The 13,441-nt window shown below is 34.4% G+C and overlaps 1 protein-coding gene across 40 annotated transcripts in view; it reads right to left on the reverse strand.

Annotated features, from left to right (window-relative positions):
* Window positions 1-13,441, reverse strand: part of RFX3 (regulatory factor X3) — a 304,192-nt gene that overhangs the window by 175,991 nt on the left and 114,760 nt on the right. For 16 of the 40 annotated variants that reach the window (XM_078368376.1, XM_078368367.1, XM_078368342.1 and 13 more), the window contains one exon: window positions 2,108-2,232. Coding sequence is in view for 38 of the 40 variants with exons in the window: in XM_035304960.3 (XP_035160851.1) it covers window positions 2,108-2,232 (125 nt within the window). In the remaining 2 variants the exon portion in view is untranslated. Of the gene's footprint in view, window positions 1-1,136; window positions 1,191-2,107; window positions 2,233-4,725; window positions 4,762-6,575; window positions 6,677-13,441 lie in introns of all 40 variants that reach the window. The other 24 variants (XM_035304867.3, XM_078368291.1, XM_035304891.3 and 21 more) reach the window with 5 other exon arrangements.

Raw genomic sequence — 13,441 nt, forward strand, 5'->3', positions numbered from 1 at the left:
ATTTGAACAGCATTTATATATCATGGTAGTATAAGAACTGAATACTGATTTACTAAAATTAAAATATAACATATGTTCAAGAACATGAGGAACAGGAAGGGTAGATGGGTGGGTGGGTCAGGGTGTGTGTGTGTGTGTGTGTGTGTGTGTGTGTGTGTGTGTGTTAGGGTCCAAAAGAAGGGCATGCTAACATAATGCTTAAAATTAAAAATCAAGATGCAGTAAATAAGTATACTATCTTTAAATAAATGCAGGTAAATATCGAAATAACATGTTTAAAGAGGTAAATGTAGTTGCCTATGAAGAGTGGTTTGTGGGAGAATGGGGGAGGTTAAAGGCTATTTTTTTAAAATAACCAATCATGCTGGATTTTTTTGACTCTGTACACTATTATATACCCTATTAAGACCTGGTGTAAATATTTAATAATATATAAATTCAATAGAAAGAAAACTTTAAAAAGATAACTGACTGTTATCTTTTTACAGTTAGTTATAACAATGTCTAATTCTTCTTTATTTGCTTTTTGGATAACATGACATAAGCTATCCCTTTCTCAATAATGTTCAGAGTCTTAAAACTGGTGATAGCATTAATAATAGCAGAGCCTTTTAAATCACCATTTTGGGGACTCATTTTTAATGATAAAAATACATACATATATATATATATATAGATATAGATACATATATATAGAGAGAGATAAAAACATATCTAATAAAGTGGGTGCTAAACAAATGAGTACATATGGACATAAGGACGGAGAGTGGGATGGGAATAAGTATTGAAAAATTACCTATTGGGTACAATGTTCACTATTTGGGTAACCTGTACCCTAGAAGCCCAATCCCCACCATTATGCGATTTATTCATAAAGCAAACCTGCACATGTATCCTCTGGATCTATAATTTTAAAAAAACAGAAAATATGTTTAAAAGAAAAAAAAGAAACATAAGCAATAGATTGAAACATGTAACACTGTTTTTGGAGATCAAAACTATATAGTTCAATCTAATAAACTGAGAGCTTGAGGGATGAGAAAGATGTGTATATGTGTATGGGAGAGTTTGCTAAGATTTTTTTAAAATGTTTAAAAAAGAAACACAAAACGATTATTTCAGATGTCTTTACTTACCCCAAAAGAAAAAGACAATTCCAGCACATCCGCTGCCCAACCCAATTCTATATCCTGTAAAGAATATAACCTTGTGTCTATCATTTATAAAAACCTCCTTCATCATTTAAAACCCATCTATATCCTTCATAACCCATCTATATCCTTCTCTCTAACCACTTACTTATAATTCTAAGAGCAACGTTTGCTAAAAACTCTCCTTAATACTAAGAAATTATAGGCTAATCTTGAGTCTCAAGATGTTATAAGACATATGATCTTTCTGACTTATATTCTCACCACTCTTGAGAAGAAATGACAGGCCAGTGTGTTCACAATCCACATACATTGACAGCATTATTTTGTCAGTATCTTTCAAAACGAGCCAACTGCCCTGCGTATGAATGAGACCTGTAGTAAATAAACATCTGATGATGATTTTTAAATGACATGAGTCAGATCTCCAGACCTTTAATATTATTCTATTTTCATTATACAGTATTTATCAGCCACCTAGTGCCAAAGGCACTTTCTAAAATACCACAAAGGCAAAATCCCTGCCTGGAAGGTACATGCACCCTATTAAGTACTACTGTGAGCCCATTAAATAAAGTATAATATTGCTAACATTTCATTATGAAAGAAATAGAAAGTTGTGATATACAATGGGGAGAGGAGAAGAGGCGAAAACCTTGGGTGGTCATGCTAGAAAAAATAACTTGCTTTAGGAGTCAAGAGAGACTTTTTGAGAATACATGTTATAACTTGAGTATTCATTTTTGTATCCCTATAGCCCAGCACAGAGAAAACGTGGCAAACCTCAGAAATGCTCAAAAACCATTTGCTAAATTAACTTAAAGACTGAACTGTGCCTATCATAGCACCTAATGAGGCAAGAAAGTAAAGTCCAAATAATCTTTGGATATAGGTATGTTGGACGGCCAACATAATGAAAGTAAACAGCATCTTTTCTAAGAGCAGCAGCTCCTTACCTGTTGTTGTACTGGTACTTGCTGTACCACCTGTGTAGGCACTGCTGCTTGACTAGCCACGGATGTCTGTAAAGTCACTGTTGAACCTGTGTCTGATCCAGTCTCCGATGTCTGCATGATGGTCTCTGAAATGGATTAAAATGAAATTAAAGTTTAAAATGTTACTCTTGCATGACTAGTTTCCTTACAATTGTTCTTAATATCCTTTGCTGAAACTTTCAATTCTCATAATATAATCTCTTATCCCAACATACTACCATGACAGTCCATGCATGTTTATAGTCATTTTGACTACTTGATAAATACAGAAAATTGCTAATCCACATTCTTTAAAAAAAATTCCCATTTACACCTCTTATCCTGAGACTATCTAGGTAAAATTTCATTAAAAGCTACCTTCTATCTCATCTGTTATAAATTGTTTAAATCCCTTTATAAACTCTCATCCAAAATTATGTCAAAATGCTCTTAATTTCAACACAAACCCTACTTCGATGTAAATGTCATAAATTCTACTTTCTAGACACTTTTATAGGCTGTTAGGATGCCATCAGAGTGTAATTTAGAGTAAATCATTTCTAAGGTCCTTTTCAACTTTAAAACTATTTGGTGATCAAAAACAAAGTATATCCAAAAGCCAACTGATATACCCTAAACTTAGCCAAAGGCTCAAGTTCACTAATTTTGTGTACAGTATAATATGGTACTAAAATCAAAATTCAATTATAGTCATATACAAAGATAGCCACAAATCAATAATATTTAATATTATTGAAAGATGGGGAGACCACCATCATGTAAATGAGATTTATAAACAAAGATATGAAACTACTTTCTCTCATTCACAATTCAACATGCTACGTTTCTCAGTTTTGCCTGACCTACTAATATAGGAGTAAATTTTGCATTGTTTACTCTAACAAGCATGCTTTCTCAGGCTTCCTGGCCTTGCCATCCCCTTTTACTACTTATACATTCAACAAAATAAAAATGAATTTCCTTGCAATTGAGCAAAGACCAGATTTCTAATTTTCTTTCCTGGGGGAATGGAGCAAGAGAATGTTTAATTGGTAGCATAAGAAAAATACTGCACCATGGTTTAAATCTATACAAAATATAGTGAACATTAATTTTCCCAAAGAAATTTTTGCAAGAGTATTCACAGTTTTTCAAGGAGAAAATTAACCCCTCTTGGCATCTTTTGTCACAGCATGACTTCTCATTTTTTCCCCAAAACCTTCAATTATATTCAATTTCAAAAATGGATCTCTGAAGACAACACATCTATTCTTCTTATTTTAAAAATGGGGAAACTAAATCCCAGAGAAAAGAGGTTTGTTTGAGGTGACAGGAGTATACTTGGGACTGGGCTTTCTCACTCTAAATCTGTGCTTAATTTTCTTTCTAGACTTTGATATTGGCATCTTTTTAGGTGATTATTTTCTCACTCTTTTGTTAGTCAAACCCTAAAGCAGTACAATAAACTTGTACCTATCAAAGGTATTAACAATTAGCAGTAACAACTAGCAATGACTGTTTGACATATACTAACGATTCTTTTAAATGCTTGATATATTCATTAATTTAAAAATTAATCCATGTAACAACCCAATTGAGTTGGTATGACTATAATCTGCATTTACAGATGAAGAACCTTGGGCACAAAGAGCAAAGGTGGCTAGGGGTTTACAAAATAAAAGAAAAGTGATAAAGACAGTGGCTAATACTCCTAGATGGGTTAGCTAATGCTCAGTTCCAGCATATCGTGAGTATGAGAGAAACTTCCATTTTCCAAAAGAAGCTGAAAATCCAAATTTTTATGTAAAATCTCACCAACAGTAGGTCATTTATTTAAATGTAGTACTGATCAAACACACACAGATACACACACACACACACCCCCTTTGAACTAGCATTAAGACCACAGAAATGACCAAAAATCTTTAAGAATGATAGTACTTCTTACTACACAAAATACTTGCCTAATAAGTATTACTTGAAGATCAATAGTTCTCAAAATTTGGGTAGAGAACACACACATTAAGAACCCTATCTGTGCCTCTTCCTCTTTCTTCTATCTTAGATCGGGGGGGCGGGGGGCGCGGGGGGAAGCTCTTTTCTAAAAAGAAAGCAAAAGCCAGGGTCCTTTGATTTAGTATATATTTATATGCCATTTGTGCTGTAGCAGAGGAACTATTAGTAAGAGGGAGGCAATGCTTTTCTGCAAAGAATAAGGAATGAACCAGACAATATTAGATATCATCTTCTGTGAGGTTTTTTTCAGCCTCTCTTGCCAACTCCAAGATGGCTGGTGGCCTCTGTCAAGTTTAGGGTGCAGATGAGGAAGGCAGTATTGCCAGTTATAGCTTCTCCTTTAAGCTGCTTAATTAAGAGTAGAAGAGTTTCTTATAATGATGTCACTCACACTAAATCTGCCTCCTCTTTCTCCCAGAGCTGGCTGGGAACGTTCCAGAAGCTAACTTGTTTGCTCATACACTGTATTGCAGACTAGTCTGCATACTCTTTTGGCATATGACCCATACTTTGACATCTACTGTTTTAGATTAAAGACATCAAAGAACATAAAGATAACAGTTCTCTTTAAAAATTAAACCTACCTTTAAAGTTATTCTGAACAACTCCCAATAAGTCACCTGGAAGAGCATATCAGAAGATAAAAGGCATAGATTTGGAAACTGGCTTTCTATGGACTATATTTGACTTCCAGCTCAGGTTTTGTTTGACTCAGAGTGATTATAAAATTCTTCATTTCTAACATTAAAAAAATCAGAAACTTTGTATTTAAAAAAAAAATTTCCAGGCCATGTGTGGTAGGTCATGCCTGTAATCCCAACACTTTGGGACGCCAAGGTGGGTGAATCACCTGAGGTCTGGAGTTCAAGACCAGCGAGGCCAACATGGTGAAACCCTGACTCTACTAAAAAACAACAACAAAAACTAGCTGGGCATGCTAGTGGGCACCTGTAATTCCAGCTACTAGGAAGGGTGAGACAAGAGAATTGCTTCAACCTGGCAGGCAGAGGTGGCAGTGAGCTGAGATCGCCCATTGTACTTCAGCCTGGGCAACTAGAGCAAAACTCTGTCTCAAAACAAAACAAACCCCCCCCAAAAATTTCCAGAATTTCTTAAAACATATGAAAATTTAAAAAAAAATAAATAAATAATAAAAAAAATAAAAACATTTGAAAATTTTTAAAAGGTGAGCACATATTATGTGTTCTACAGGCAAATTATTTAAATGGCTATACTCTATTCAATTGCCTGGCCTCTACAGGCATTTGAGTTTGTGACTCTTTTGAGGGTAACCAGAAATCTATTTCTATAAATAAATGCTGAAAGTAAAAATTTGCTTTTTGGGTTTAAAACAATATTGATAACATTTATACTAATTTTACACAGAAAATTAATATGCAAGCTTAAACCATTTTACTGCTAGAAATGTATCACTAGATTAAAACTATAATTTTCCTCATTTTAAAGATGAGTTAACTGAGGCCCAAGATGTTATGTCACTTACCCAAGGCCATATAGACACTGCACAAAGAGAAGTAAAGAGAGTAAAGAAAAGCAAACTGATGAATTTTTAGAATGAGACAGGAAAAAAGAAAAATATGTCAACTATTTAACAGGAGGAATCTTTACAGACTAGAGTAGGGGAAATAAGATAGGTAAAAAACAATGGTTATAGAACATAAAACTAGAAAGTCATGGAGAACTTTCCACCTAGCCTCTGGCTCTATCTACAAACCATATTCAAACTATTACATAAAGCCCAGTCCTACACAACAAGTATAATACCAAGTATCAACCAAGTCCTAGTGTTATTTTCTGTTGGTTCCCAAATTACTGCTCATAGGTCTGATCTACTAGGCTCCTGGACTACAGGGTTACGCCAGTTGATAAAAACTTAGCCTCTCTTTTGTGTCTCCATTTTCCTTCATAGAAACAATCTCATTTGACTCTGATTTCACTATCTTTGGCCTTGAGAAGGAGGCTCTCTTTGCCAACCTTTATGATATTATAGGTTGATATCGCATCTCTTCCACAGATTGACTGATAAGATCATAATTGGGCCTCTCATTTAATAAAGTCTTTTCTGGTGCCAGGCACTAGACTAAGTGCTTTAAATACATTTTCTAGTTCAATCTTCAAAAGAAGAATCCCCAATGGACGTGTTATCCTCATGTAACAAATAAAGAAACAGAGGCACAAAGGAGTTAAATAACTCCCCCAGAGCCATACAACTAGTAAGAGAGAAAGCCTGAATTCACTTGATGTCTGTCTGACTCTAAAGTGCGTGATGTCAACCACTACATAGACTGCTTTGCAATATCATGACAATAGGGCTTCGAATGAAAAGCTAGAAATTGTTGGTCTGGACAGCGATCTTTGAGGTTCTAAATCCATATTATATGGTCTACACTTCCAATAATAATAGAAGACATACCCTTTTTCTGATACCAAAGTTAGGAAGTATTTCTTCTTTTTCAACTGAGGCCAATTAGCATGTATTTTTCCAGAGGCATTTTTACTATTAATTCTGAAGACCTGATAAAACAGCAGATCAATTAAAATATTAAAGCATGTTTGAGGAGTACAACCCTCCTGCCAAATTTTGCTAAACAGATCATTTAAGCCCACTGACACATTCATAGTATTCTGGTAGCCTTCCAACATTTCTGCAAAGCAAGGATCATCACACGAGAGCAGTGTCCTAGCATGTTCCATTTTAGGTTTTGTTTTACTCCCAGCATAATAGCTTATGAGTACATTTGAGGTGTTCCCATTCATCAGGCAGTGGTTTCTGGTGTTGTGTTTTGTTTATGTTTGGGAGTAATTTGGTTAGTTTAGTTCCTTCACAGCCTCCTTTCAAGTGATATTTATTTATCAGTCACAAATGCCTTCACATTACCCCATTCTGATAAGCTAAATAAACCCCTGCAGTTTGTCAATGATGCCGCCCATATGTAAATGAGTTGTATATTCTTACAGGAGAGACATGCACAATTTCAGTCTAGTCATCCTCGCCTAATGTGGCTGTCAGGTGTGTCATGAGCAACAGATGCTTGTTTGACAAAGGACCTTTTTATTCTGGCTAATTAGGCAGTTGGACACACCCGCCTGTTAACGGTTCTGCTTTGTACAGCCAGCTCTGGCTGAATCATGCGAATCTCCAGCTAAATAGGCCACATTTTGAAAGAAGGCTAATTAACCCCTAGGAGAAGGAAAAGATATTGCAAAAACCCAGCTGCTGAATGGAACAAGATTAGCATTTCTTCAACCTGAAGGGTAAAACCTAGGCAAAGCAAATGTGTTTGGAACAAACATGCATTATTGCAAGTTTTAAGGCATTCAAATGTTCTTTGTGGAACTTCCTGAAGATTATTTAATACACTCAAATTCACAGTTGGATTCCTTTTATCACTCACAATGTACATTCCAGATTAAATGGATTAATAGTCTGACCTAATCAATTACTTATCAAACAGAACTATGTTATTGGGCTAGCTTAAAAATAGGTAGTATCCACCTAATTTTTATTGGGGTCTTTCATCCTGAAATAATTTGCTCTCCTAAAGAGCAACGTGACTGCAAAGTTTGGTTCCACTATACTTACTGTATTGTTTTTAATACTGAGAAATGTAACAGGTCTAGAAAACAAAGACCTGTAATTTAATTTTCAAGCACAACAGAGAATTTCCTTCCTTTTTCCTTAGCCTACAAAGACAAAAGATGCTAGTTCCAATTCCCATTTGAACCAAATTAACCAAAATTATTACAATAGTTACTTAATGGATATAGTAAAAATAAATGACATCTAAAATGTGGCCATATTCTTCTCTTTCTCTTTCTTTCTTTGAATAAAAAATAAAATAAAATAAAATGTGGCCATATTCAAGAATAACTTATTTACAAGAGTATTAGAAACCTGGTTCAACATAAGATCATAGAAATGCCATTTACAAAAAAAATAAATGTTTTGTAGTTGAAAATTACTATTTTTAAAATATGGAACAAGGAGTTCAACACTGGTGTGTTGGTGTGCTTTTACATAAAGACTCAAAATTATTGTAATTGAAGTTCTGCAGCATAACGCCTTTATTACTAATGCTCTGATTCAGCATTCCTAAATAAATGTTGGAAAATAATAGTATAACATATAGTGCCTATAGCAATTAAGATTTCTATTAAAATTAAGACAACTAAAATGAGCACTGCTTTTGGGGAGGAAATTACTGATATTTAATACAAATTTAGTGTACACAATTCTGAATATTCTGGAGTAGATAATAAACAATATTAAGATTACTCTAACAATAGCAACCAAAAAACCCCTAAGGACATAGGCAACTTCAAGGAAGATAATGTACAATGATCGAGCATAGTAGAAATTATCAGTGCATATATACATATTACATACATAAATAGTCATGTACTAAATTTAATGTGTTGAAACTGTGGCAAAAAATATATTGAGCTGATTACTTTACCTACAAATATAAAACACTTGGCTTTCTTCCACCTTCACCCAGTACAAATGAAAAAACTAGTTAATCAACAAACTGTAGTCAAACACCAACCCTTCTTTATTCAAAACACATCTTTGTGAAACATTTATTCATTGTAAAACAGGACTTTATCAAATCAATAAATCAAGTAAATGAGGAATGCAAAAAGAAAAGTCATGATTTTCTGTATTATAAAAGTACCACCTCTCTATTTAGGTTTGATGTTGTAATCCTCATGACTGTGTACAATAAATCTTTGTACTAAATTGACCTGTAGAAAAATGATGGAATGATAATAGTGTAGACTGTTCAGCAATCATCTTCCTGGGATAACTGATGACAGTGATTAATGCTGAAGATGATTAATCAGCACACTGGTAACATATACAGGTTGCCTGGGTAACTTTTTTCACTTTTCAAAGATTTTCTCTTAACTAATTCTTTCCTTGACTCAGAATAGATTATGAAAAACAATTACTTAAAGGAAAAATGAAATTACTGTAATTTTTATCTTAAAGGACTAATTACCAAAAACTAAAATAAAACAATCCCTTAACACTGAAGCCAAACTGCTGAAAAGACATACAGAACAGGAGCAAAGGGAAGGCAGCTTAAAAGGCAGCATTATTTACACAGCCACAAAATAAATGAGCAGGTAGTACTGCACCAGAGTTTCCTTTGGATTTTACAGGGAGTGACAGCCAGAACAGAAATTCTTAATTTTCTTCACATCAGAAAAGACTCCAATGACACTGTTCCTCTTAGATTATCTTGCCTACACAAGAATTTTTTCTCTCATCTCTTTTTCTTTTTATAAAAGTGCAAAATAGAGTCTTTTGCAGTTCCTAACTATTCTAATGACAGACTCAAAGAGATCAACACATCTAAAAGGAGAAAATAATACTTTATAATAACACTGCTAATAATGGAAATAATATACCTCAATTTAAATGTACAGTATCTTAAAGAACTGAATTCTCATTACTGCCATTTTCTGGCAACTGTAGTGAACATGGGTGTAAGTGGACCTCAAAAAAACCTCTATATATTCATATACACATAAATTCTGAAAACACTTGCTGTAAAACATAATGCTATTAAATCTTTACATTGACTTTCATTATAATAATGTGTATGTACATACACTTGTAATAAAGACTTGGCCAAAGGATAAAAATGAAAACAGATTAAAGTCTATAGCCAATTCTGTAAATTCAGATACTTAACAGAAAAATTATTTCTCTGTAAAAATCAGTAAAATCTGAAATAAGTCAACTATACAAAATTAAAAACAGTTCTACCAGTGCTTATCTATGGGAATTGGCGACGCACTCCATGTATGGCTGTCCTTCCAATTCAATATAAAGCATTTTCTTGCCTCTAGAAACACGAATTCCTTTAAAACCTCCTTACTGTATAGATATATCATCTAAAGCTGGTTATCCTAGGCTATCTCATAAATCTTTAGCTAATAGCCTGACTGGGTTTATTACAATGCTCAAAATCCACTGTAAATTCTTTATAAATTATTGTTGTCATTATACAGTATTTTAGGTAAGTGTGAATTTTCATATATAAGTTTCATTTTCCTCTCTCTCATTATACTTTGGTGGTCTTCCATGAAGATTAAAATGGGGAAAAAAACTCTTCTTTTATCCTTCATAATATGTTAATTATAATATAATCACTTCTTTCATCACCAAACTTGTTCAGAAGCATTATCTACAGTCACGGTCTTCATTTCTCCCCATTCTACTCAACTCCTAACTCCATGTTAGTTTCTGCCACAGCCTTCCAAGAGGAGATCATCTTTTCCAAAGTCACTAAGGAACAATCTCTTAGTCTGCAAATTCTATGACTTTTTCTTTTTTCACACTCATTGTACTATCAAATTACACTTGAAATTAATGACAATCTCTTTTACTGAAAAGTTCTTTCCCCTTGCCTTTCAAGACATTCAGCTTTTCTGATTTTCTCCCTACCTGTCTGGCTAGTCTTTCTGTTTTCCTCAGAAGTTTAATTTCCTCCCTTTGAACAGAAAAAAAAAAAAAAAAAAAAAGAGTTGAGCTGGGGTATTCCTTCTGCTCTCTCAACAGTCTGTTTTAAAGAGATTAGCCACTAATAACTATTATCTGTATCTGAATAATTTCCAAATCTGTAGCTCTAGTCAATACCCTTCCTTCTACTGAGCTACAGTTCTAGATTTTTAGCAACCTATTGAATCTTTTCAAATAGCCTATCATCATTACAAGTCCAACTGGTCACATGAAAACATCAAAAGTCAATTTAGATTTTCATCCTTTCTACTAAACTTTCTGCCACTAACTGCTGTTACATGCCTTGGGGGATACACACAGTCTGCCCTCAATGAGTTCAGATTCTATTGACGGCATAAGACTAAAGTGGCAATCTTGGGATCCAGTCGTTTCGGCATCCTTTTTTTTCAAAGAGGCCTAAAAGTAAGAGCCAGACTTCTTTTCTCTCTCATCTTCCAAATTTAATAAATTACTGAGTCTGCTTCCTAATTACATCTCATAATTATACCCACATACCTACATCTTGCCACACAGATCCCTAGAGTTCAAGGGCCTCAGTGCCCTCAGAATAAACTGCAAACCCTTACCTAACAAGGCTTAGGAGGCTCTTCAGAATATAGCTCCTGCCTACTATCTTCTCAAGAGTATATACAGTCCAGCCTATGGAACTACCTGCAGTTCCCCAACCCTGGGGCATTTGATGCTTTGTCTTGTTTTGTCTGTTTTTCTTGAGACGGTCTTACTCTATCGCCCAGGCTGTAGTGCAGTGGCACAGACATGGTTCACTCTGCAGCCTCGACCTCCCAGGCCCTGGTGATCCTCCCATCTCAGCCTCCTAAGTAGCTGGGACCACATGTTCATACCACCATGCTTGGCAGCTAATTTTCTGCATTTTTTTGTAGGACAGGGCTTCACAATTTGCCTACCCTAGTCTCAAACTGGTGGACTCAAGTGATCAACCTGCCTCCGCCTCCCAAAATGCTGGGATGACAGGCGTGAGCCCACCAAGCCCGGTCAACCCTGGGGACATATGAACAGGCAGTTTCTTCTGCTTGAAACAATTTTTCCTTACCTTCTCTCATCGTCACTTTGTCTTTGAGGTCTCAGGAGAAATCCTACTCTCCCCTGATAGCTTCCCAAACAACCACCACTTTTCCACCTTGCTCCTAACAAGTCCAAATCTGGTGTCCTCACGGTATTCCTAAAGCACACTATCTTTACTCAGTATGCAGCAATTATCACATCTATAGTGTAACTGCTTCTCCAACAAGACTATAAGTTCCATGAACAAATGGACTATACTTATCTTTTCACCTACATGTGTAGCCACAGTGCCTTTGAATATATACACATAATCTTTGATTTGTTGAATGAACAATCTCCAAAAAAGATGAATGTAAGACCGTATTGGAACATTACTATTAGAATATGCTGTATCAGAGGCACATTCCATATAATTTTTTTGAAATTCTACATAAACATAATTGTATATTACAGTCATTTTAAATCAAGTTATAGTTTTTTCTTAATTTTCTAATGTGACTTCATGTGCAATTTCTATTACAATGGAATTTTATAACAACTCCCATATTCAAAGAATTAAAAGACTCAAAAGATTTTGAGTATAATTTTAAAAAATAAACAAGGTAAGGATTAAGTAAACTCAGATGGACAAATGAAGTCTTCAGCTATTGCTCTGAACCTTCTGACATATCATTTACTGTGTTTTAATAAGAACACCTGATTCATTGAATTGTGGAATCAGATCCAATGCTCTAATCATGTCATCTTAGAATAAGTGGCCTGGTATGCTTCCTTTGTTTTTGTGAGACAGAAGCACTCAGAGATCTTTAATTTTCATAGCTGAAATGCTAAGAATAAGTAATTAGCCTAATAGTAATTGTTCTGACTTCATCGTTAATTAACCACTTGAAATTTATTTGAGCTTGGTAACATTCAACTGATATTCTTCTATGTTCTCTTAATAATCATTGAAACTTTCTACGAAAAAAAAAAAAGGTATTCTAAGAAGCTTCTAGTTACTAATTAGTTAACACATTTATGTAAGGACTTTACATACATTATTTCATCTATACAGAAATCCTGATGTAGGTACTATTATTATCCCATTTATGGATTAAGAAACTGAGGCCTAGAATTTAAGTAATTCTATCAGCACTAAGGTCATATAACTTCATATAACTAGAAATGGACAGAGTGAGAACTTGAATATGCTATGCCACCTTCTAAGTCAAGGAGCAACATTTTGTTTTATTCTTTTTTTCTAACCTAGCCACATGCAGTATTAAGCTAATAATATGACAACAATTTAGATGTTTAACATACCAACTATTATGTAGTCCTGTCTAGAGTCTTTTCTATGTTTTAATTTTCCTATATTATGGGACTTATATATTCCCATAATATTTTTTAATCCAGTCAATAGTTTTCCATGATAGATCAACCCCTAAAAAAATCTTAATTTCCAGCAATTCAGAGGACCTGACAGGATGACTGTCTATTCTGTAGATCTCAGCTAAGACTAATAAAAATAACTGAACCATGGAATATTCCGTTTCTATACTACCTCTGCTGAAGCATCAATACAGATAGGCTTGTTGGAATTTGAATTAGTGTTCAGAAAATGTTAAAAATCAACGTGCCACAGTGCAATATCTTTTCTTTCTGAAATCTCAGAGTTGAGATCTCAGGTACATACTATCAAGCCTACTTCTTTCTTTTCTTTCTCTCCCTCTCTTTCTTTCTTT

The sequence above is a fragment of the Callithrix jacchus genome, chromosome 1 (assembly GCF_049354715.1).
Source record: "Callithrix jacchus isolate 240 chromosome 1, calJac240_pri, whole genome shotgun sequence".
Classification (NCBI taxonomy): Eukaryota; Metazoa; Chordata; class Mammalia; order Primates; family Cebidae; genus Callithrix; species Callithrix jacchus.